The 26,382-nt window shown below is 38.0% G+C and overlaps 1 protein-coding gene and 1 non-coding gene across 2 annotated transcripts; both read left to right on the top strand.

Annotated features, from left to right (window-relative positions):
- The first annotated feature begins 5,167 nt into the window (after window positions 1–5,167).
- On the top strand, window positions 5,168–6,905 carry LOC113276263 (ethylene-responsive transcription factor ERF027-like). The gene has a single exon (XM_026525843.1). The coding sequence runs from the start codon at window positions 5,272–5,274 to the stop codon at window positions 6,157–6,159; it is 888 nt and encodes a 295-aa protein (XP_026381628.1). The 5' UTR covers window positions 5,168–5,271; the 3' UTR covers window positions 6,160–6,905.
- Window positions 6,906–10,637: 3,732 nt separating this feature from the next.
- TRNAQ-CUG lies at window positions 10,638–10,709 on the top strand. Its single transcript has one exon. It is a non-coding gene; the product is annotated as a tRNA-Gln (tRNA).
- Window positions 10,710–26,382: the final 15,673 nt, after the last annotated feature.

The raw sequence follows: 26,382 nt of genomic DNA, 5'->3' as shown, positions 1-26,382 counted from the left end.
TGTAAATATTTTTATTTATGTGTATCTTATTTATGGTTTGTTTACATTGATGTAGATGATAATTGCGAGAAGCTATCATGTTGAAATACACAAAAAAAACTTTACTCGAGATGCTGAGTATGACCTGCTTAACGATGTTCCAAATGTACAAGTAGGTGTAGCTGAAGATATGGACCAAGATTCTAATCCTATGTCATCTCAATTTCATGGAAATTTCTCAAATATGTTTATTACTCCAACCCCATCTTCTCAAAATACACCTACAAGCGAATTCGCCGAAACTCCATTTGCAAATCAAATTCCAAACGCTCATAATTTCCCTAGCGGTATCCCTTTTTCATTAGGATATACCCCTAGTACGAACCCAAGTACAATACCTGGAACGTCGTCAGGTGGATTTACAGAAGATAAACGCAAGTCGAGAGCAACGAAAAAAGCCCAAATTAATAAAAAGGTCGCTGGGCCAAGCAGACCCACTACACCATTCTCGCAAGACTACCAGATGAGCGGCGCGGGCAGTAAACTTGTTGATTTTCTAAAAGAATCCCGAATGACAGTCGCACCTCGTCAGCAACAGCAAAACCAAATTATGGAAAGTTTACTAGAGACAACACAACAACAAATTGAAGCTAATTGAGAGAGAGAAGAAAGGGAACTAATGCAAATCGATCTCCAAAAGCTGGCTCTTCTGTGCATGTGCTTTTTCGTGGCGGTGCTGGTCGGCGTACATAACCTTCAGGATCTTGTGTACCATACAAATCTCTGTTTCCTTCATGTACAATTACACCTGAGTACTTCCCAACTGAACTCTCCTTCCACCACAGCTTTATTCATGATCGGGTACTTCAACATAATGCAAGGGATTAAGTTGACTGTCGGCGTACAAATAGTGGGTGTTGATGTCTACTGTTGAATCAGGAGGATTGAACAATATTACTGTCATTCCAAGAACTTGTTTGATACACCGTTCGCCCAGGTACAAGGCGTTATGTCCAAATGAATCGTAAAAGACCCTCCGTGTTACAGAGATTTGTTTAGCCTCTACCTCGGGATTAGTTTTTCATTCACTTTCCTCCCATGGAGACCATACTACAGAATTGAATGAGAAGTTATCAATCTGGTAACGCACAAGAGTCACTGAATGGGTATCTGTATCACTTTGTGCGCCTCTGCTCAAGTCTCTTTGGTCTTCATCATATAACCTACCCGCCGGCCACAGATCTTTATTTTCATTCTCCGGCTTTATATAGGGAAATAGACATCGGAAATATGACCAAAACCAAGGCTACAACATTATTAGTTATTATTAACAACTAACTGCGTTATACGGTCACCAATAATAAACAAGTAAGGAAAGTAAGATACGAAAATAACTGCAAATAAGACTTGTTGTCCGTTACTCCAGTACTCAAGCCCCATAACATACTACCGTACAACATCGAACCCCAATCATAATGCCTCAGCACATTTAAATCCATCATCATACTTAGCCATTTAATCTCAACAACATTGTTCTTGTTTGGGAAAAGGACATTCCTAAAACACCACATCAAAAACCATCTTGCAATTTTCTCCTGAAATACAACATCGTTTTCTAGGCCGACTCTATGGTCAAGACACAATTTAATCAAACTCTTCTTGATCCCCTTGCATCTATCTACAATTTGACCTCTCAAGTCGACTAAGTTTTCTTGTCTAACTTGTTCTATTCCTATTATGACTCTAGATTCTTCTCCTCTCCTTCTTCTTGTTGTAGCTTCCGCGTTTATATATGGGAGCAAACAATCTATGGTTTCAGGAGCAATCTGATGCAGTTGGTCCATACTAATTTCTTCCAATGATATGGGATTTCCTTGGCCAATAGGAATTTTGCTAATTTGAGTGAAGTCTAATGGGGAAAATCTTATTTCAAAACTAGGGAAGTGAAATGTATTGGTGGTATGCCACCACCTTTCAAATATACCAGTAGTTAGGCAGTTGTCTTGTAGTTTCGAATAATATATTTCGAAAATTGAACCAAACCCACAGCCGTCTACAATTTGTATACCATGTGGAAATCTAGAAACTGCAGTATACATTCCATGAAGTTGGCTTACACTACTTCGATGTTTTAGAGGTTTACCCCTATCATCTGTCGAGGTTGGGACTTTCAGTTTATGATCACTATGATTTTTTGAAGAAACCTGAATTCTACCATCCATAATTCGTTGAAAATCATCGGAGTACATCTACAACACACATGTACACAAAATCATCACAAAACAATCCATTATGCAAAAGTTCTACAATGGATATATTATACAAGAGCAACAAAAAATATTAGCCACTATCAAATCACAATAAAATAATCAATCAATCCAAAATTATTCATCCAAATACAATCTCTCTGCCAACAATCTGTCCTAGACATAATACATATTCATTTAATCATCCATCAATCCAAAATTATCAATAACAATACCATATCTAAATCAAAAATTATTCATAAACAACAACCTCTTTGATTTAATCAACAAAATATCATAACTTCAATCAACAATGTCGCAAACTATCAAACAACATACAAGGACGCATTATAATCAACCTAACATCTCCAATTTAGTCATAATCACAATCAAATTAAATTTAAACCCTAAAATTTGAAACACTCACCTTGGAGGCTTTTGTTGATGAAACACGAAATTGAAAAAAATGAAATACTTCACCGGGTACTAAGGAACAAACCCATTCAATTTTAGCTCCTGAATCGCACCAGAGAGTCTTCAAGTCGAAAGGGGTTGTGGAGAGGAAAAAAATAGAGAAGAAGAAGAAATGGCCGTGAGTGCTTGCTTCTGATGACTTGTTCCTATAACACGGCTACTCAGCTGCCGTATTGGTCAAGTCAACAAGTTGACTGATACAACAACTGAGTAGCCGTGTTATAGGAACAAGTCATCAGAAGCAAGCACTCACGGCCATTTCTTCTTCTTCTCTATTTTTTTCCTCTCCACAACCCCTTTCGACTTGAAGACTCTCTGGTGCGAACCGTATTGGTCAAGTCAACAAGTTGACTGATACAGCAACTGAGTAGCCATTTGACACTATTCATACGGCTACTCAGTAGCCGTGTCATGTAGGAAAGTGAAAACCGGGCACCATAATGAGGTTGCCTTTCTTGTACTATCCCTCCTTTTATTTGAGGGATAGGGAAGGGATGCCCTCTCCCGTAGTGCTTGGTCTTTGCATAAATTAGTGGTCTTTAAAAAATGTATTTTCTTTTTGTTGCACTTGCACATAGCCTTTGCTCTAAACTTTTGGTGATTTTATGTTAGTGTTATCGAGAATGAGTTACTTTATATAGAACAAAAATAATTCTCACCACAGGATCAGTAATTCCAATGAAATCGGATAACCCAGCAATGAAATTGACCGGAGGAATAGTTTCATTTCGTAAGTGAAGGGTCTATTCTCAATTTCCCATCCGTACTAGCTTGGCATAAATATAGTACTAATCTTTAGTTTCAAAAAAGTTGTAACACCATTAGACTCATTAGAGCACAAGGTCCCATGACTCTCCCATCACTCTCTATATGCGACTAGCTAGGTTTATGTCTATCTTTCCAATTCGTTCATGCAGTGAACACGGATTATACCTGGTAACAAAAATGTTTTTCGCATCTCTAAAAACCGACAATTACCAATGAATTAACACGGACTAAACACCAACTATTCTGTAAACAGACCTTGAATGAAAACCTAATACATCATAATTTTGCCTCCAAAGCCGAGAAATTTCGACACACAGACATACAATCTAGCTACTGTAGATTTTCCTTACAAATAGAGGATTTCCAAGGATCAAAAATGGGGCCATAATCAAAAGACATTGTCTGCAGGACATTAAACAATATAGTGCCTACAAATCTAAGATTATTTTTCATGAAAATGACAAACTCTTTTGTGATCAAACTTGACTTCTTTTCACCACCAACACCACAGAATTTGAATATAAAATCGATACCCACCTTGTTGGCTAGATTTTGTCCATAGAAATATGAATATATTTTCAAATACTAATCTATTCAACGGCTTTTGAATGAAACCGTTACCCTTTTCGGCTAAAAGTAAACCCCTAATAACTAATGTGTATGTGCTTATCATTATTGTTTGGATTACATATACCTACTACTTATTCATGTACATTTCTTGAATGGGTCAGTTCTTAAAAGTTGATTAATCTCTTCAAATAATGTGATCTACTAATTCGTTAAAAGGATGGTCGGGAATTGAGAGGCTGGTTACCTATCAATTCAAATAGGGTTTGGTATTTGGAATTCGAATAATTCTCGACCAACATGTTTAGACCAATACCCGATATCTATCAACTCTTTATTCTTGCCAATTATATGTACAACTTACTCCAAAGAACATACAAAACATGAGCGTAACAAATTAAAAACAACGATAATAATTTTGTCCTTGCGTTAATTTCAACCAAAATATTTTAAAAAAAATTCCTTTCAAAAAAAAAATCTTAACCAAAATTTTCTTGACGTGGTATGAACTATTGATTTGAATCACGAAATATAAAATAAAATTGGAACCTATCAATTGCATGAATCAACTTCCGGTCGACCTTCCTAGGAATTAAGCTAGTAAAATGATTCTATTGACTGCCTTGTTTTGGTAACAGCATGTTTTTATTTCGAGAAGAAAAGGAAGGCTAAGCCCTTTTGAACACCATGGAACAATCGAGGCAAACCAAAAGAACAGTAACAAATAATAGCTTTTACAGCCAAAACTGTACGAGTTTTTACCTTTGTCACATTTCCTATTGCAGGCCAAACTACATATGTATCTCCATGTGGTTAATTAATCCTATGATGAAGATATTTATTCATGATACTATAGTTTTTTAGTGACGACTAAATCACTCAATATTAAGTGCCTGCTCGTTCATCATCTGTTGTTACAGGCAACAGCTAATTGCTAGCTTTTAGCTGCTTATATGCATGGCAAATCCGCGTTTTATCTGTGTGCGCGCTTCGTACGTGTGTGTCTGTGCCGCTTCTCGCTTTCTTGCTTACTTTTAACCCTACCACCACCTGATTTCTCTTTTTAAATCCGCAAACTCTCCTCGTTTTTATTTTCACCATCTTCTTTCAAATCCCCCTTAAATACCAACGTCTCTCTCCTCCTCCTACAATCAATCACTACCTCCTCTCATGTTCTCTCTCTCTCTCTCTCTCTCCATAATTCATTCTCTCTCTCTAGACATCATTCATAGATGAAATGAAAAAGAAAGACCCAGTTGCTGCTAATGTCCAACATGGTGACCCAACACCACAGCAACCACCTGTTAATATTGTACTAGTACCACCAGACCCTCTTTCTTTAGCCTCTGAATTATCTCATCAACTACCCAACCAACACCAACTACCAATAACTGCCAATATCACCACCGCCACCGCCACCTCTCCTTCATCTTCATCTTCCTCTCCTTCAAGTGGTGGAGCTGCTGCTTTTGCTGGTTCTGGTGGTGTTGGTGGATTAACAACTACTCATCGTCATAAACCGGTAATAACCACTGGAAAACATCCGCTTTATCGAGGAATACGATGTCGGAGTGGAAAATGGGTATCGGAGATACGTGAACCACGTAAGACAACAAGGATTTGGCTTGGTACATTTCAAACACCGGAGATGGCGGCTATTGCATACGATGTGGCTGCATTAGCTCTAAAAGGTATTAATGATGCTGTTTTAAACTTCCCTGATTCTGTATCATCTTATCCAAAACCAGCTTCGTCTTCGCCCAACGATATACGTGCAGCCGCTACTGCTGCTGCTTCAGCTGCTTCTTCTTCTTCAGCGGCCTTGAGCGGCCAGGAGAAGATGCCACCATCTCAGGGTACTACTAGTCAAGACGATATCAACAAAGACGGCTTAAATGATGATATGAAGAAAGATGAAGGCGCTGGCTCATCTGCTAATACGTTGAATGATGGAGATGATAGAAATGATAATGAATTCATGATAGACGAAGAAGAGATTTTCAATATGCCGAAACTACTACTGAATATGGCTGAAGGAATGCTTGTAAGTCCACCGAGGATAATTTCGCCGCCATCTCACGACTCACCGGAGAACTCAGACTGTGAAAGTTTATGGAATTACTGATCATAAATATACTTATATAACAAAGATTAAGCTAGTTATATATATTACTACTTGATCATAATCATCATGAAATCCACTCCTCCTGCCAGAATTAGAATATATACCAAAAAGAGGAAAGAAATAATCATAAGTATTAATTTTTTTCATTAAAAGTACTATAGTATTCCCTACTTAGTCATATATTTATGAGTTAATAGTGATGATCAGTACGTACGTATGACTGACATTTGGTTAAAGAATGTAGGGCTGATTTACTGACCTTGCTTGTTTGTTGGGTTTTCGATCGTGAATTTAGTGATGAAGAATGTGAACGGGAAATTGCAATACTATCATCATGTATCATGGTCGTCACTACGTACCTAATTTATCTAGAGAAAGAACTTTAAACCGGAAAAGCCAAGTAAAGATCAGTCATTGGTGGTCAATTAAGGGTAAACACTGCTTTTAGTAGACATCGATCGAGCCGGCAGAAACTTGAAAGTACTCATTTTGCTTGCTGCCCCAGCACATGCGTTGCGACTTTGACGAAAATTAGGCATTACAGCGTTAGCCAGATGCATTAGCCAAATGATGCAACTCTTCACTCTCCGCCCCAGTGTTTATTGTGTCGCTTGTTGCTTCGACTGAACTGAGTAATTAAGTGGTTAATCGGATATGTATTGAAGCTTTTGTGCAAACTAAAGTATATGTATCCTTTAACTTCTGTGTTCTGTTTCTACAATGAAAATAGATGGAGGTTTTACTTACTTTTTCTTTGACAATTGGTTTCATTCACCATGAAGTCTGGGCTTTCTTGAGTAAATATTAAACCTTCTTTTTAACTTTTTTCCGTAATCAGACCAAATTTACCAAATCCAGACAGAATCTAGCTCCTATTCTTAAATAGGGTTTCCCAAAAGAGAACTTTGATTGGATTAGAACAACTTATTTTATTCGTATTGACCAAAAACTTTCTTAGTATGTGAATAGCATAAATTGGTTGATCCTTGATAAACTTAATATATGTTTGAAATGAGTACTTTTTGAAGACTAGTAGTTTACAAAACCGTCTTTGAATTGTTCATCCAGATCCAGTCAGCCGTTGATTTTGTAGCCGGACAAGATAGAAGGCTGAATGAGCTAGCAATGCAAGGGTGTTTGAATACCAACTTCTTGATGGTAATAATGTCCAGCAATTAAGATAGATACATCAAATGTTGTATGTGTAGCGTATGGATCTCGTGCGTGTACAAATGGCAATCCCTTATTATTATGAACACATCAATCCTTTATTTATATGGTCTAAAGACGTTGCCGTCTCCTTTATTCATTTGAAAAGTTTATGTTGCGAAACTTATGCTTGCTTTTTATCAATGCAGATACTTCATGTGTTTCTTATCCTAATCATCTATGCCGCTATGCGATAACATCTTATAGAGCTAGTGTAACTGTAACCCTAGTCAAATATTGCTACTTGCTAGCTCCCACCGTCCCACATGCAACCAGAGACACGACCTGTATAGAATTTCTGACGAATGGGGTCGGGTGGGACGACCATAGATTACAAGGTACATTCGTTGAGAAGGACAAAAATGGTTCTGAATTGTTGTCCCTCCCAAATATGATGTTTCAACATCATACCTCGCCGTTTGTGTCGCATCATGCATGTATATCTTTTTACCAATCAAAGAAATAGATGTGTCCGTGGGTGATAATTGTCTCCACATTTGATGGTTGGAGCTATACATCGTTTTAGTCTAAGATGCACACATTTGGGCTATATCTATCGCCTGGTCTTAATTGGAAACTCGATTTCGGTCAAAGGTATTAAGGTGATCATTCAAACAAATTATCTCTGATGCACTTATACTAGCATAATGAAGTATGCAAAATAAAGCAAAGTCTTAATTCGTTGTATGTATAATTGGTTGAGGCGTCAAAACTCCACTTTTGCCATAACAAGAAGGGCTCTTTTCACCTAAAAAGACAAGAAAAAACATAATCGAGTCGCCCATGTTATGTTTCACTCAATCATAATGATTCTTTTCCATATTGATTTCAAATTTGCCTCATGATTTCTAACTTTTCAAAATTTGGGACCCCTAGAAGTGAAATTGGGCGCCCTTATCATCCATGGACGTTGGGATATATTTATCAACTTGCAATAGTACTCGGCTGCCGAACTGCCATTGGTTAATCTTTCTATTTTTTGAAAATGGCATCTCAATCTACTTTTTTCAGGACCGGTTTGAACTTTGAAGCCTATGCTTTAGGGTACTACGAGTAGCTAGCCCCGATAACCGCATGGTTTGCTTAGTATGTATGTATATATACCATCAGTAAATTAAGCCGATACCACTGTACATTTATTAGGTTAGGTGATGATATAACCGACCTGAGCTTAGGCTTAAGATTTAAAAGGAAGCGTTAACCGCAGCCAACCAATCCCAAAAAAGCAGTCAAACAATGGATGAGCACCGGTGACTTGATGATCAACTTGTGGTGGCCTACAAAAACAGAGCTTAAAGCCTAAAGATAACGGGTCCCACGAAATTTAGGAGTTGTACCACTTTTCTTTCATACAAGAAAATGAAGAAATAGGAAGGCAACAACATCATCAGTTTTTCAGTGCCTCTATCTGTTCATCCATGAAAGTGTAGTCATTATAGGGACGAAACTTAAACTCAACTTTTAGGAAACATTATAAGATAAGATTAATCCCGGTGTTCTTCATGTCTATATAGCTACTACAACCGAGGTTTAGACATACTTTATCAAAACTAGCCACTGTTAATTAAGATAAAGAAAATTGTTCCAGACATTTCTTTATAGCAATGTATTAACATGTTAGATGTCGCATTTACGTGAAAAGGATCAATGCATTAAACATTTGATATTTCACTGTTTGCATGCACAAGGATACAATGTTTTGGCAAGCAAGAAGAGAAGGCAAATATTACCATATGGAGTCATTTGGTTAAATGGAAAGAAATGAGCAAAAGAAGCAGGTTTAACTAGTGTTACGATCTAATAGGGATGATAGACAGTCTTTTCATTCCCTTATCCGGTGGATTATAATGACATTTTCTACTGAAAATATTTATTTCCAAGAAAAACCCATTCACTTATCTAATGAATCATAATGACACTTTTTAATGCAAAGATTCATTTCCATGTTTGTGGCTTTTTCAAGAGGCATATCCCTTCTAGACTTCTTTCAAACATAATGATTTGAGCTGTATAGATTTAAGCCAATGTATCAAGAGATAGGCGGTAGGTAATTCAAACTCTATAAATTTTTCCTCAAGGAAAACTCATTCCATCAAAATTTAAAGAAAACCAAAGTGTGAGAGAGACGAGAGAAAATGGAAGGAAAAAATATGAGAATTATTTCTTTGTTGGTGATAGTAATGTTGGGAATTTTTGTGGGAAAGAGTTCTGCGTTTAGCAAGGAGTGTTATATGGGATGTTTGCTTCAATGTGCTCTTACTCATCCTGACAAGGGAATATTTGCATGCCCATTTACTTGTTTGAAGAGATGTATTTCCAAGGGAATTCCTTTAAACGGGATCAACTCTGACAATCACTTCTGCAAACTTGGTTGCGCTACCTCAAAGTGCCTCAAGAAAAGTACTGCTCAGGATCCTCGTGGAGAAGAAGTAGAACGTTGTGTGAATTCTTACTGCAATAACAAATGCACAAATTAAGCATCTTTGTACCAGTTAAATTATGTTATCTATGAAGGAATTTCCTAATCAAATAAAAGATAATATGATTGTGATCTGTTACTCAATTTGTCCATGAATCTATATTTTGAATGTGATCCAATGGTTTCTATTCCTACTTCAAAGTTATTTACAAGTTTTTATATTTCCCTTTGCGTTATAATGTAAATAAGCCAAACAACACAGCGTATTTGCAGTATAAGTATAGTTATATGGAAACAAGACGACCCTAAGTCAACATACCTGCATAATGCTTTCCGAGAAAAACATTCTACTTTATAGCATTTCAAAATATTAGAAGCACCACCGAAAGCAAAAGACTCGAATTGGAGTTGATACATTTGTACACCAAAAAGGAAGAAAGCAAGAAAGAAGAAAAAGATACCAAATCAAACTTTTCAATAATCTTTGCATAACTACTTAGTGGAAGTCAAAAGCGATTGACATTTTTCAACTGGCATCTTTAATAGAAAAAACAGTGTTCTGGAAGAGGATGTTTGGAAGTGATTTTTCGGTTTCTAAAAGTTAAAAAGTCACGTTCCTACGAAAACTTGAAATGATTTGTAGAAGCAAAAGCAAAATAAGTAAGATTTCTTAACTTCAAAGACTTTTGCCTTTGGTATCAAAACACCCTCTAAATGTTCAAGTGATTTTAAGTCAGAAGTATGTGCAATGTTTAGTATAACATTTTAGTGATTTACAAAAATGATTCCAGTTCGCACCCCAGTTTTATGATGTACTAGTAGGTATCCGCATTTTACACTGCCATCATGTGGTTCTATGGTCTAGCGGTTAGGACATCAGACTCTGAATCTGGTAACCCGAGTTCAATTCTCGGTAGAACCTTTCTTTTCAATACATTTTTTTGGTTTCACTTTTTTTCAGCACATTTTTTTTTTGTTTCACTTTTTCAGTCACAGTCCTAAACATAGTTTATTGGTCCATAATCAAAATTATTTAAGAGAAAATAACGGCTTTATTGATTCAACAATTTTTTTTTTTTTTTTTTTGAAGCATTGATTGATTCAACAATGATACTACTGACTTTCATCTTTTCTTAAAGAAGACAATTTGGTGGATATTCAAAATGATCAATCTGATTGCTTTCCATAACAGGGATGTGTAAAAAGAAAATATTAACTAATCTTAAAGCCTAACAAAACCTCTTTAAGCACTGTCAGTGCTAAAACCTTTTCACCAAATTGACATTAATCCACTCAACTAATGCATTACCAAGGAAATTAACCACTCGATCGATCACGAGATGCGTTTTAGACATCTCGGGGATTCATCGTCAAGGGAGGGGTCGACAAATCAACTCAAAGATTCAAAGTCGTAAATCCAAAAGAAGGTCCGCCAAGAGGGGAACAAGTATCCTCTTTGTTGGACAGGAAGCATCAAAATTGTCTGTTTAATTAGTTTTAAGTACACAAAAATTTGGTGTGGTCTCATAATTAAGTGATACTAATTAACATTGTTATCTTCTCATAGTGGGTCTGGCCCATGATAACAGTTAAAATTTAAGGAAAAAAAGAAACAGTTTGAACTTTGAAGGGAGTCAAGTGGCTCTTTGTGCAAAAGTGGAAGATAAATTTGGTAAATGAAATTGTAGAATCAGGCAAAATGTGCCACACTGAGATTGTGACATTATGTGTGAAAGAGGAATAACCAGTATGTTCTTACTTTTTATAGATTGAAAAAATCAAATCAATGGTCTTGCATATTGTATTTGTATATGATTACTCTCGCAACCTTTAAGCATATTATATCAAAGAGGAAATTGCATATGTAAAAATGACTCCACTAAAAGTGATGCTAAAGTGAGCAAATAGACAGTTTCTCATTGCCAGACCGCTGGGTAAACAAACTAATAAATAAGATGGGCAGATGTTCAAATTAGAGCATTAGTGTATTATGTCCCAGATTGAACCGATCGGTTTAGGTTCGGTCGAGCCGACAAGGGCTATCCAACGACTTTGATTCCATCATTTATATATACAATTGTCTCATTTCAAAATATCTTTTACACCTTCTGCATTCGAACAAATTTCATCTAGTTTCATTTAAATTTTTACTAGTCTCACTCTAATCAACAAAAACGGTTTAATCCAGAGTTTGTGGTCCTCAGTTTATTCAAGAGGAAGTTTCAGCAATGCGTAGAAGTTATGTATTAAAAATATTAGATCGCCTTTAATGTTCAAGGCGTGTCAAATCAGGATGTTACCCATATAAACACTTGTGACTTAGCTATTTTCATCTAACACTTCTAAATAATATGATGATCAATCAATCATAATAGATAATCAAATAAATCTAATTGTGCTTCAAATAGAGTTGTTCAATTGTTCACTATCTCATAAAATATTCATGAACTAATTGAAACGAAATCGGTTTGATTCGTAATTGTACAAAGTACTTATACAAGAATCAATTCATGAACATTAAGCCACGGTTTGCAAAGTTAATTTGCATTCCATAAATCATAAATGTTTTATTTCATGAGTATGAGAATCATACATTACCGATTTTAGAACTTAACCACTGTGTTCACAAACTGGGTACGCGAACAGCAGCTCCGGACCTTGGCCTAGTCAATCCATTCGCAAACCCGTTTTGCGAACAACCGTTCCGGACCCAACTCAGGTAAAACCGTTCGCACACTAGGTACGCAAACAAGAGTTCCGGACCTTCTCAGGTAAATCCGTTCGCATACTAGGTACGCAAACAAGAGTTCCGGACCTGAATCATCAAAATACAGTTTGCATACTAGGTATGCATACCGTGTTGTATCCAGACATGGGTAATCGTTCTAAACTCTTATTTCAATCATTGAAACATTCTTAGAAGACAACAATGGTAATATCACACATACAATTAACTTCAAGTAATTTTCAAGTGATCGAATGATCAATACGAAACTTCCCGAGCTAACTGATAGACGCATTTATGTGTCTATTTTGTTCTCAATGTTCTGTATTGTTAGACTCGATTAAGTACTTATTGTGTTATTTTGTGTTCTTGTAGGAAATTTTAGAGAAAGAAGCCCTTGCGGCGAAATGGGCTCAAAAAACAGTGTTTTACACCCCGGAGAAATGTACCGTAGGCACCCCAGAAATGCACCGGAAGCGTCCCAGAAATGTCCCGGAGGAACCCAGAAAAATTACTATTTCCACCCCAATTGATATTCGCACCCCATCACTCTGGATAAGGGGCACCTTCTTCAACAATTTGAATTTGTGTTTTTGGCGGGAAATGAAGTTTTCAACTGGCAGAATTTTGATTGTCAAAATGAATGGGTTAGAGTGCGATTCAATCGCTGAAAATTGGCAGAAAGATGTGATTTGTCATAAGGAACAAAGTTTGGGTGGTGGTTTCTATCAAATTTGGCTGGAATACGTGTTTTGATTCTCGAGTTCAAAACAGGGCAAGCATGCACTGGAGGATGATAATCACGCGTCATGGAGAGTTATGGATGTGTTCTGATGATGTGGAATGGCTCGAGCATCACTTTGGGTCGTGAAGAATCGATTTGGAGCTTGGAGGGAGGAAGTTTACGCAAGAAATTCCAAGTTTGGTAAGAAAATATTCGGAAAATATTGTTATTCACTGCTCGCATAATGAAGAATTATATTGGAGTTATTGGCGAGATTTGGAGCTGTTGTTGGGTATAAATAGGCTGTTTGGGTCTACTAGAGGGGGTGTCGAGAGTTTTGGGGTCGAGAGGAGGTCCAGAGAAGCAGAAATCAAGAGTTGATGAAACTATGTTGCTGTTGTTGCTGCTGATGAAGAACACCAAGAACACGAAGAACGGACTCGCAAGGACAGTCGTTTATCAACAATGTCTAAGACGCACAGACGTGGGTCGCAGTGCAGTCTAAACAGCAGCAGCACTTGTCTTTTATCGTTCATTCTGTGACGCTTTTTGTGCATCGCAGATTACAGTTTTACCCTATTTTCTCCTTTTCTCTCCATTGTAAACACCATTTGAGCTATAAAAATATATTTTGAGCGTGTTTTCATCATGATGAGTTAAACCCCAACACTGGGACGGCGGAGGAGGTCTAATTTCATCCATGTGGTAATTTCATTAATTCTTTTATTTACTTTTTGCACTAATTTTAATTGAATTAAGATTTTAAAGTAATTACTTGTGATTTCATTTGATGGAGTATGCTTAGTCCTAGGGATTTTTGATATGCCATGCTTAAGAAATACAAGTAATATTTTATAAAATCTATCTTGGGAATAAACTAGAGTTAATATTTGTTTTGTTTTTGAACTATAATTGCTAGAATTAAAGTCTGAACCATTTGAAAATGAAAAAAAAAACGGCCGAATCTTTAGTCCCAGTACTCTTGCCCATATTGTTAATATTTTTTGTATATATTTATTTTCTATTAAGTCTAAAAAATTATCCTTCACAAGTCCGAGAGTTTGAACCTCATTACTACAACTCCACGAAAAAACAATAATCATTTTGGCGCCGCCGACGCGGATTTGTACTTAGGTAGAATTTTTAGGTTTTTATTATTTTTTTTACTATTATTTGTTCCTTTTTACGTTTCTTTTTGTGTCTTTGATTTACAGGTTCGAAGTGGAATACTAAGGACTTGGGAACAAAAAACTTAAAGCTAAAAGCTAAAAGCTAAAAGAGAAGAAAAAAAGACATAATTTTTTTTTAAGATTTGTAAATAGGCTTTATTTTTCATAATTTTTGTAATTTTTGGACTTTTTATTTGGACTTTATTCTGGACAATTGGACTTTATTCTTTTTTTTAACCCTACGGAAGGATATTATTAAAAAAAAAAAATTTATATAAACTGTGTGCAGGGAAGGACGACGATTACTATATCGTCTCGGCCCCTCGGGTTCGTACATGACATAGGAGTCGTGGCCCGAGTCGACTTCAACGGTTCATCCCCCGTCTGGTACGGGAGGTAAGTTCATCGAAACACTCGTGAATCTCCTGTTAGCGGGTTTACTGTATTCCTTAAGGTGATTCATTGATTGAGGACGAATTTGGACTGTTTTCAAATTCCTAGTAAAGGGCAAGGCCTGGCCAATACAAGATAAGTGTTCGGATTTCATCACCGCTCCCTTCTTGCTCGCCTTAGGAAAACGAAACCTAACGCGAACCCAAGCTTTAAAATTTGGAATATTACGAGACCGATAGGGTAACGAGCTTAATAGGAAACTCGTTCGAAAAATATTGGTTGATCTTTAAGCACACTTCAAAGTTCATGATGGTTTCTGTGAGTTGAATGTGTGACTGCGCCGCCTTCTAATGCGGTGAGGCCTTGGGTATTGTTGTAGTAGTTTTAATGCGGTAAATAAGAGTTCGTTGCTCGGACTTGTAAAGATTTAAAAATAAAGATATATACATAAAATATGTCATAAGATCAAGAGGAACCAGGACTCAGGATTCCAATGTGTTTCATATTCAAGTGGCTCAGAAAATAATCCTAGGCGATTATAGCTCAAAATAAAACAAATATTAACTATATCTTTGCCAAATTAGATTCCAGAAAATATTACTTGTATATTATAAGCATGGAACATCAAGAATATCTAGGACTAAGCATGTTCCATAAAACAAAATCACAAGTAATTAATTGAAATCATAAATCAATTAAAATCGGTGCAAAAAGTGAATTAAGAATTATTTAAATAACCACATGGCTGAAAAACAGCTTCCTCCATCATCCTTGTATTGGGGTTTAGCTACTCATAATAATCATGTTCTCAAAATACATACTTGATGCTCAAAATATGATTAAAAGAGTGAAAAATATAAAACAGTGAAACTACGACCCTCTATAAGAGTCCAGAGAAGAACGATACCAGGGAACTGCAGTAAAGGAACGACACTCCGCTGCTGCTGTTGATGTTGCGGATAATAAGACTGCTCTGTGCAGTCTGTTTTTCGTGATCTTGAAGGTCCTCTAATGGCGGCAGCAGCAGCAGCAGGCGGGAATTGCTGCTAATCCTTCTTCTTCGCTCCTCTGCGTCTCAAACCTTCCCCAAACTCTTGATAAACCTTCTGTAACTTCTCTCCACCTCTTATATACTTCACAGCTCAAAGAAATCCCGATAGAATCTCTTTTTTTCTTTCTTCCAAAGTCTCGGAAAATATTTCTCCTTTTCTGTTCTTCACGCGGCTTCTGGGTTTATCAAAACTGCTCAAAGCTATTCGTACGCTCTGTTAGCTATAAACTTTCCACCAAACTCTTATCAAGACTCGAACATGACCTAGTACGTAACTATCCAGCGTAAAACTCTCACAAAATCTTTCATAAAAATCCTTGAAACTGGACAGAACAATACGTATCCTGTTTGGACTTTGATCGCTTCTCCCAGCCATTACAGCCCAAGTTGATCGATAAAATCACTTTCATACGGTCTGTTTAGTCTTAACAGGCCTAGCCCAATTGATTTCAGGGATTTAATCTCCCTCAAAACTTCCCAGAAATCCAACAACAAATTATCAGATGTGAACTTTAGTTTTCCCGCCAAATTCCATTATTTGAACTTTGAATGTTGTGTCCCCTTAACCAGACTGGGAGTCCCTTTAGCATATGCCTTGAAATGGGGTGCCTTTAGCAATTCTTCTGGGATGTTTTCCGCACTTTTTCGGAGTTCCTCCGGGGTATTTCTGGATGTCTCCAACATACTTCTGGGGTGCTTCTGGTAGTTATCAACGGAGGTCCAAATGCTTTTAGCCAATTTCGCCGCAAAGCCTTATTTATCCAAAAACTCCTACAAAAGCATAAAAGACCATAATAAGTACAAAATCGAGCACTAATAATATATACAAATGAGATATATTAGACACATAAATGTGTCTATCAAATACCCCCAAACTTATTATTTGCTAGTCCCGAGCAAATCAAATAGAAAATAAAATCCTAACTCACTGTCGCATGCATCGTCGATTGCATTTAGCGTATGCAATAAGCCTTTAAACCCCTAGGTGGCCCTAGTGTCCGAGTTATAGTCTTGGGAGGGCTTACCAGAGATATACCCACAAAATCTTTACTCCAGACCCTATCTATCTACGCAGAACCTCGGAAAGCACTAAAGAACCTCCTTGGTTGGCATACTTATTGATTATTGGAGGAAGTACCCTGATGCGAAATTCCAATTGTTGTACACGAGTTTGCACTCAAGCTTACTAAAATTCATATAAAGTGACAGAGCTCTACTAAGATAGTTTCACGATGGACATCATATTCGGAGTCAGACTAATCATATGGATAGATTAAGAGATGGATATAGAAAAAATATAGATGGTTTTGATGTTAACTAGGTGAACGATGTTTCTCATATCTGTCTGAAGGCCACTGCCAAAATAAACCTATCTTAAATGACTGAGATAGTCTGACTAATATCAAATCACTGGCATATACAAGGGAACCAGTGTTCGATAATCCTAACTCTAGGTCAACACAACTGGCATATACAAGGGTTCCAGTGGTCGACTTTATTGAATTTTATTCCGTTTGGTCAAATGGTCTGGGCTGAGACCGTACGTGGTAGGGGTGAACTTCCAGTATCTCCTAGTGTCGTTCTGCAGTCAATGAACCCTTCTGGGTCCATATGGTTAATCTTTGGTGGGTCCTCATCCCACGTGGCACCAACCGTTAATGATCCTGCAGGTAGTTCCCTATTTAATACGTGTCTTTGTTTTTGTTATTCCTCTCTCTTTGCTTTTATCTTCTCCCTTTTATTATAAATCTAAGTTGTTTCGTGATGGTGCTTATTTCTCATTTGTCAGGCTCCACTAGCAGCTTTGAATCGTCTTCTAGTTCCTCCACATCTCGTCCCAAGATTGCGGATACTCCGTTGGACTCGTCATTTCCCGAGGTTGGTTTTCTCTCTCTCTCTCTTTTTCATACTGTTATTATTGTATGTATTTATTTTCTTTTTAACACCATGGCTGGTGTTAGGGTATGGGTAAGAAGCGAAAGGAACCCACGAAGCCCGACATGGACGGTACCAGGCGCGTGGTTCCTGGTGGTGACGGATCTTCTAAGCGCACTAGAGTGGATGTCGGCAGTTCGTCTATTCTCTCGGAGAAGCAGACCGATACTCCTGTTGCTGACGGGACGACTAACCCTGTCGTAATGGAGGAGTCTGAGGATGTGCGATTCCGCTTCCTTTTGGTAGTGAGCGCTGCTGAGGCTGGGGTAGATCCCGCTACCCACACCCTATTCCATGGATTTTGGGTTCCGAATGTTTTTGTTGATGCCTATAGAGACATCGTTGAGCGTGGTGGTGGTCATATGGTGACGGAGGGTCTTTTGGTTGTCCCTATCCTGTGCTACATGACTAAGAATCTGTTGGAGATTGCAAACCATCTCACCCTTGTAGGGGATGATCCTGTTGATGAGGCGAGGCTGCATAACTAGGAAGCCGTCGTGCAATCCGCACTCAACGTCAAGTTCTCTATAGTGTGGCTGAAGGAGCTGTTGGCGAAGGTAAAGAGCTGCAATGATCCTCGTAGTCGTCTGTCTGGTCAAATCTCTCAATTAGAGAAGAAGATAGAGAAGTGTTTGGAGACGACTTCCAGCAAGAGGGTGGTGTTAAACCTTCTGCTCAATGACGTTGGGTTAGCAACCGACGAGGTGCTGCGTGTTGAGGCTGTTGAGGAAACGGTTCGTGCAAAACTCGAGGAGAAACGACGGGAGTTGGAGAAACTCTGATTCGCTTAAGGCGCCTCGTTCTTATGTTGGCTTCTCTTTCTCTTTTTTTTTTTTCGTTTCCCTTTGTTGCATTTGTTGTTGGTTTTCTCTTGGATTGTGGGATATTCTGTTGATGTTTGGATTAATTTATCTTGTTGCTGGTATTTATTTATTGGATGTTTTGCTTGTTTATAATTTTCTTGTATTATTACTAAAATGTGCGTGTGGTTAGGTTAAAGTTTGCAACCTTGTTGAGTATGCTCATCGTTGGCGATCGCATCTGTTCTTTTTTTTTTTTACCGATCAGTAGGCTATGACAGGGGTAGGCGCGGGTAGGGCGCGTCTATTCCCTCGTCTTAATTTGTAGATAGTCGCTAGGCAGAGTGAATACCGGGGAACTGTGTGGGAATTTTCGAGGGTATTTGGTAGAGATGGAATTAGTAGAACGCGCCTTCCCCCCTTCGTTTTATCTTGAGGCCTTTTGTGGATTCCGATTGATCAGGCGATTTTGGCGTTCCTAAGACCATCTGTGAATGTTAGTCGTCCAGGCGCCTTTGGCTTTTTTGGGGTTTTGGTGAATTTTTCAGTCAGCTGGGCGCCTACTCCCCCCTTTTTTATTGCTAAGAGGTTGGGTGGGGTGGGCATTGGTAAAACGCGCTTATTCCCCTTCTCTTTTTTTTCGAACAAGGCTTGGGTGAGATGGGCGTTGGTATAACGCGCCTACTCCCCCTCTTTTTATTTCAATGGGGCTTAGGTAATCTGAGACTTTTGTAAATATCAGTCAATTAGGCGCCTTTGGCTATTTTGAGACCTTTTGTGAGTTTGTCAGTCGGTCAGGCGCCTTTGGTTGTCATGAGACCTTTTGTGAGTTTGTCGGTCAATCAGGCGCCTTTGGCTGCCCTGAGATATTTTGTGAATTTGTCAGTCAATCAGGTGCCTTTGGCTGCCCTGAGACCTTTTGTGAATTTGTCAGTCAATCAGTCGCCTTTGGATGCCCTGAGACCTTTTGTGAATTTTTCATTCAATCAGGCGCCTTTGGCTGCCCTGAGACCTTTTGTGAATTTGTCAGTCAATCAGGCGCCTTTGGCTTCCCTGAGACCTTTTGTGAATTTGTCAGTCAATCAGGCGCCTTTGGCTGTCATGAGACCCTTTTGTGAATCATGCGCCTTTGGCTGCCCTGATACCTTTTGAGATATCTGCCGATTAATCATGAGGAAAGCCGTTCTTACCAAAAGATGATTCTTACAATTTGTGGGTTTGTACTTCGCACTCTCCTTTCCTCTCTTTCGGGTTAGTGGTGAGGGAATGGATCATGCTCAATTGTTTTTCTTGTCGCCTCGAGTTCCCCAGCCGCTCGTTTGCGCTCGAATATACTTCGAATAGCGAAACACTCTTCTGTTGGATGTCCCATTCTTCGGTGGTAGCAGCAGTATTTGGCCGAATTTTTGTCCATTTTGTTGATATCTACTGTGGTTAGGGGTAGCTGAATTTCCCTGTCAGCGAACCTTTGATTCAGAAGCTTGATCACGCGTTCTTTACTGCAGGGGAGAGTTGGTGTTGTCTTGTACTCACGCTTGCTCCCTCCGTTCCTCCCTTGATTTCTTCCATCCACGTGGTATTGGTTCCCATTCTCATTAACATTAAGTTTCACATTGCGTGAGGTTCCCGTTGCAGCGCTAACTGTGGTGCGCAAAACAACGTCTGTCGGCATCTCTTCTATGCAGTCAGCGATCCTCTCGGCTGCTTCTTCTAGCTCAACAAAGGTTTGGAACCTGAAATTAATTAAACCCCTCTTGAAAGATGGGACCATTCCGCGTACGCAGATATCGACAAGCGGTTCCTCGTCTATGTCTTCATGACAGTCCAATGCCAGGCCCCGGAACCGTAAGATGTACTTCCCTACTTCTTCGCATATTCGCTGCCCGTTCTTTCTCAGGTCTATCGCCGTTATCTTCCTTTTGGCTGAGTAAAACTTCCTAAGGAAGAGTGTGGATAAAGTCTTCCAGGAATCCATACTTTCTTCCTTTAGGTTATCATACCAAGTGAACGCTAGTGCTAGTAAGTGACTTGGGGAACTCTTTTAAACACAGTTTTCCATCTGTATCCCTGTCGTTCATTGCTGATAAAAATCGGCTAAGATGTTCTCGCGCATTTCCTTGACCCTCATATACTTTGAACTTGGGAGAGGTGCATTCATCGGGGTATAAGTATTCTCGAATGTGCGCTGGATACAGACTATTCACGCGGCAATGGTTATCTTATTTTACCACATGATAGTTATGTTCTAGGTACTCGGCGATTTCTTCTTGCGATGTCACTGTCGCCTTGGTACCTTTAAGTTTTCCTTCTTTTGTTTCCTCTTTAGGCGTACTTTGTCCTGCTTTTACTGCCCGTGCTATCCAATCTTCGATATCTTGCCTCCTTCGTGAGCGCTCATTCAATTCTTACTGCATGTTTTGTAAGGTTGAGGATACGGGTTTCGCTAGTCGAGCTGTCTGTCCGTTCTTTTCCTGTGGTGTTGATACCTCTCTATCCTGGGATCCGTGACTTACCGATTTCCTGATAACTCCTAGGATCGGTGTTTCTTCCTCGCTATCGTCTTCCATCGTCACCTCATCCAGATTAAGGGGTTGATCAGCCGCTTTCTTTCCTAACGCGCTTGAGAAAGTGCCTTCTGTGCGTGTCATGGTGAGATAGGCACGAGCCTCCGGGTGTGGTCGCCAAATGTTGAAGGGTGAATTTAGGTTTGAGGTTCTACCCGTCCTAGCTAACCAAATGACCCCACTTTGCTAAGAATAGTAAGAGAGAGAGTCCCCTTTCCATTGTACCTTGTCTTTTCTTATATAGGCTTTCCAAAAAGCCCCTTCTTTTATGACATCATGCCATGTGTCCTAGACCTCCTTAATTACTCTTAATGCCATTTCTTAAGATAACCTTCTTCTTATTTACTAATCCCTTCCTTTCCCTTCCCTTTTAGTGGATACTTTCTTGTTGGACTTGGGCTTAGTCCCCAAGTCCCCATGCTTTTACCTAGTTTAGCTACTTCTTTAGGAACACCCTAAACCCATTAAGGGATGTTATTTTTCATGTATCAACAGAACTCATCTTTGATTGTAAGTTGTTTATCCTTGTTCATCATTATAAATAGAGAACTCTCTGCATACTAGAATCTCAATCGTAACATGTATGTGTCCTAGTTGCGGCTAGAGTTGTACTCTAAAAACCTAGGTTTCTTCGTGAAAATGTATTAGGTTACGACTTTTAAAGTCTTCACTAAGGGATTCGTGAATCCTGGTCAGACTATTTTTTACGTGATAATTCCTGATATCCGGAATCTTATATTGATCATTGTAATTCTTATCTATCCTAAGGCATGTATCTTCTGATATACGTCCATTCAATAATTATCGATCAGGGAATAAATTTGGTAAAAATTAGAAAGTTTTCTTCATCTCAGACTTTATAATTCCGCAAGTATCATATCGGTTTGATTGATCTTGTGAGGTAGAATCGATTAGGCATCTCTCTAACCTTTTGAAAAAATAATTTATCCTAATTTTTGAGGTTTTCTTGATATCTTGTGTACCTTGAAGATCATTAGTAAGTAAACATATCTCCATTACCTTGATTGTATATTTATCTAAAGGAAATCAATGGTTATTTGTTAGAGGCATGTTAGTTAAAAACTCTTCACTTAGGCTGAAGTAGATCATAGGGATGTAAAGGAAGTCACTTATGGAAATCAAGTGCGTAGGGATTTTCAAGATCCAAGAAAAATAAGAAGTACGACTGAAATATAAAGTTCTCAGAGGTCGATTCAGTCTCGACTACATTCAGTCGAAGTCTGATAGTAAGATAGTTTTCGTGGTGGCATAATATATATAGCGGTGTTCAAAACTGGACTAGGATTTTTTATTTTTTTTTGTACATTACAGTTTTCATAGTTAATAAAATTTATGGTGCCTTGTGGTATTTCTCTTCCGTATTATATTGTTTATCATTATAATAAAAATATCACAAGTAGTACGTTAAACAACCTAGACAGTTTTTGAGCTCAAACTGTACATAACCTACAAGACTTTCTCTTGTGAATTCACGTCTAGAAAAATATATTACAAGACATGTTTTTGTTGGAATATAGTTCGGGCATATACTAGGTTGATTTTTGGATATTGATTTTTGAGATCGTGCAATTATTCTTCTTTACAAATCAGATGCAAGGATCTTTACTGTTGATCTATATTTATTGAGTGTAACAAGTTGGTTCAAACATTTCCGAACGAAAAATTGGTGGTATACTTGGTACCCTCTCTAACGTTCCACCAGTACATACAAGCACCAATTTTTTCTAATGTTTCTTCGCATCATCATGGTACAATGTCATCCAAGGAATTTGTCGACAATAATTCTAGCACCATCAAGTAGGTGTTTATAAACTTTTCTAACTTCATATCTTCCACCTCTTGGTTTTTGAGCAGAGCTATCTCACTGAGTTTTTGTAGATAGATGACCTTAAGTTTTAGCTAATTCTCGTCGAAAGCAGTTTGGGATCAATCTCATCATCATTCGAACTTGGTTCTCCCCTAACTAGAAATATATTGGGTTTTGGCTTGAGAGGTTTTTGATTTCTTTGTCAACTAAAGGATTGAGATTTATCCTTTTCAATTGAGAAATATAGAGAAGTAGAAAAAGAATTAGAACAACTTTTAGTGAAGCAAAAGATCGCAGAGAAGAGTGAGCTTTGGTTTTTTTTTTTTTTTTTTGATGCAACTGTAAGAATTTTATTAAGTAGAATGAAGAGAGTTATCTGACAGTAATTGTGTCTCAATAAACTCAGGGGGATTACGTAACCAAACCTTGTTAACTCTAAATTTTCTGCTGTATTTTTCTAGGATATCAGCAGGTTTATTACATTTTCTTGGGAAAAAAAGACACTCCTATCTATCAAAGGAATTAAGTTTATCTATATCATCTAGCATAAATGTTTCACTCTCCAGGATATTCCTTGAGTAGCCTTGTTCATATATCCTTCAATACTTTGCAGGTCTGTTTCCACCATTATATGTGTAATCTGCATTTCAATGCTCCAGCTGGCTGCCTCATAGAAAGCTAAACATTTTGCTTGCTCCGAATCTCTCACTCCTGCATAGAATTTGGAGAAGCATCCTCTCCATGCACCTGTAAAATCATGTAAAATCAAAGAAATGCCAGTTAGACTTGTATTTGAATCATAAGAAGCATCACAGTTAACTTTAAAGAAAAGGGCATCAGGTGGTTTCCAATGTCCCTCTATAGGCAAGGGGGTTATCTCTAAAGAATTTTGATGGTTTTGTTTACTATAAAGATTTTCCAGATACAAAGTAAAGCTCAAAGCCTTCTTTGCAACAGCTTCAGGTTCAGTCTTCAGATTCTGAAAGTTCACAGCACATCGAGTATTCCATATTGTCCATGCTACCACCATTGCCATAGTGAGCCAATTGTTAGATGGATTTTTCTGTTGAGACTGTCGCATAAAACTTTCAAACATAGATCCAATATTATTATGAATTCCAGATAGAGCAGTCGACCTCCTGGAATTTACATCCACACTTCCCTTGAGAAATGGCAGTTAAATAACACAAGCATTATAGTCTCATCATGTTGATTGCAGAGAGGGCATTGCCTGTTGATGTAATGACATTGTCTTGACAACCTTTCTTTTGTAGGCAGAATATTCATTAAGCATTTCCAGAATAAATGTTTTATTCTTGGCCATAAATTTATGCTCCAAAATTCCTTCCAGCGTATATTTGTGCCATGGATAATGAGAGAAACCTGTGTATCCCCCAAACTGAGTTCATGTAACTTGTTGTAGGCTGACTTAAGGGTGAAATTTCCATTTTTAGTTAACTTCCATACTAACTTGTCTTCAGCAGAATTGGGTATTCTCATTCCCAATATTTTATCAGTTGTTGGCGTATCAAACAAATATCGCACCAAACCAATATTCCATTGTGTGTTGTTTTGAAGAAAAATTTCTTGTACCCAGATATAGGACTCACTATCTGCAACTGCTTCTCTTGGAGCGGGTGGTTGATCAAGACCTGCTACCTATATATCTAACCAAATCTTTATCCTTGTACCCTTCCCTAATCTCCACTGACTATTTTCTTTTATGAATTCTATTTGCTTTTGTATTCCCTACCAAAAAAATGAGCATCTTGTTCGTGTGTTAGCATGAAGTAGGATGATAAGGGGTATACCCCAAATGTCTTTCATCTAAGTGCATTATGGGAACTTTCAGCCTTCTTGTTAGCAATCTGCAGAACCTTTGAGGCATCTGTGTACTAAAGTGAACACTAGACTTGTTGAAATTTACCATTTGACCTGACACGACACCAAAATCTGAGATAATTTTCAGCACATTGTTGACGTTGTGTAGATCAGCCTTCAAGAATAAAAGACAATCGTCTGCGAAGAAGAGATGAGAAATAGACGGAGCTGAAGGTGCAATCTTGATACCTTCTATGCACTGTTGTTTCTCTGCTTGATATAACTGTCTAGAAAACGCCTCCATCGCAATAATGAATAAGTAAGGTGATAATGGATCACCTTGACGTATCCCTCTTGATGGTTGATAAGCAGCACAAGGGGAACCATTCAGTAATATGGATATTTTAGTGGTTGTAATGCACTGAATAATGAGATTGCACCACTCATTGCAAAAACCCATTTTACTCATTACATCTTTGATGAAGCACCATTCAAGCCTATCGAAGGCTTTAGACATGTCTAGTTTTAGTGCTAGATACTTTTCAGAGATCTTCTTGTCATTCAGCATGTGCATTATTTCCTGAGCAAGCTGAATATTATCTGTAATTTGTCACCCTGGAACGTATGCAGCTTGGAGTGGGGAGATTATTTTGCTCATCAGTTTCTTCATTCTAGCTGACATGATCTTGGAGATGATTTTGTAAGATGTATTACACAAAGCAATAGGTCTTAGATCAGACGGAAATTGCTTGTTTTTTGTCTTTGGGATTAAGGAGACATTTGTAGCATTTAAACTTTTGAGGATGTAACCTGTATGAAAGAACTGCTGCACCATATCAGTAACATCTTTCCCAACAATTTCCCAATGGGATTTTAAAAAACCTGGTGGAAATCCATCAGGCCCAGGTGCTTTCCAAGACTTCATACTTTTCAAGGCTTTGAAGATTTCAGCTTCATCTTGCATGCGCATCAACTCTGTGTTATCTGATGCAGTTATGGTAGTCGGGATGCACTGTAGTAACTGATCATTTCTCACTGGTGAGTTTGTAGTATGCAAAGCTCTATAATGCTCTATAAGTAGATTCTCTAGTTCCATTCTCGATGTACACCAATGCCCATTCCCATCCTTTAGAGCCACAATATTATTTCTTGACCTTCTCTTGTTTGCCATAGCATGATGATATTTTGTGTTTCTATCCATTTCTAAATAATAATCATCTCTTGCTTTCTGAGCCCAGAATTCATTTTGCACTTGATGACATTGTTCAACCTGAGATTCCAAATGTCGAACTTTATGAGTAGCATCACTAGCTTCACTATCACTTTGAACTGCTTCAATTTGTTGGTGAAGTAGAAAGATATTGGTTTGAATGTCTCCAAACTTTTCTCTATTCCACTTAGATATATATCTTCTAGCAATAATAAGTCGCTGAAACAACTTATAAGCATTTGAACCATTTATCTGGTGATTCCAAGCAGCTTGCATTTCAGTTTTGAGTGAGTCGTCTCTTTCATAACATTGGAAGTACTTCCAATTTCTTTTCTTTTCACCATTTATATAAGAAGAATCGAGCATTATAGGGAA

Source organism: Papaver somniferum, chromosome 4, assembly GCF_003573695.1.
Source record: "Papaver somniferum cultivar HN1 chromosome 4, ASM357369v1, whole genome shotgun sequence".
Classification (NCBI taxonomy): Eukaryota; Viridiplantae; Streptophyta; class Magnoliopsida; order Ranunculales; family Papaveraceae; genus Papaver; species Papaver somniferum.
This window is presented reverse-complemented; position numbering and strand designations above follow the sequence as displayed.

Bases quoted from the DNA above. Each gene is read 5' to 3' on its own strand.
- LOC113276263 (XM_026525843.1), top strand. From the start codon at position 5,272: ATGAAAAAGAAAGACCCAGTTGCTGCTAATGTCCAACATGGTGACCCA.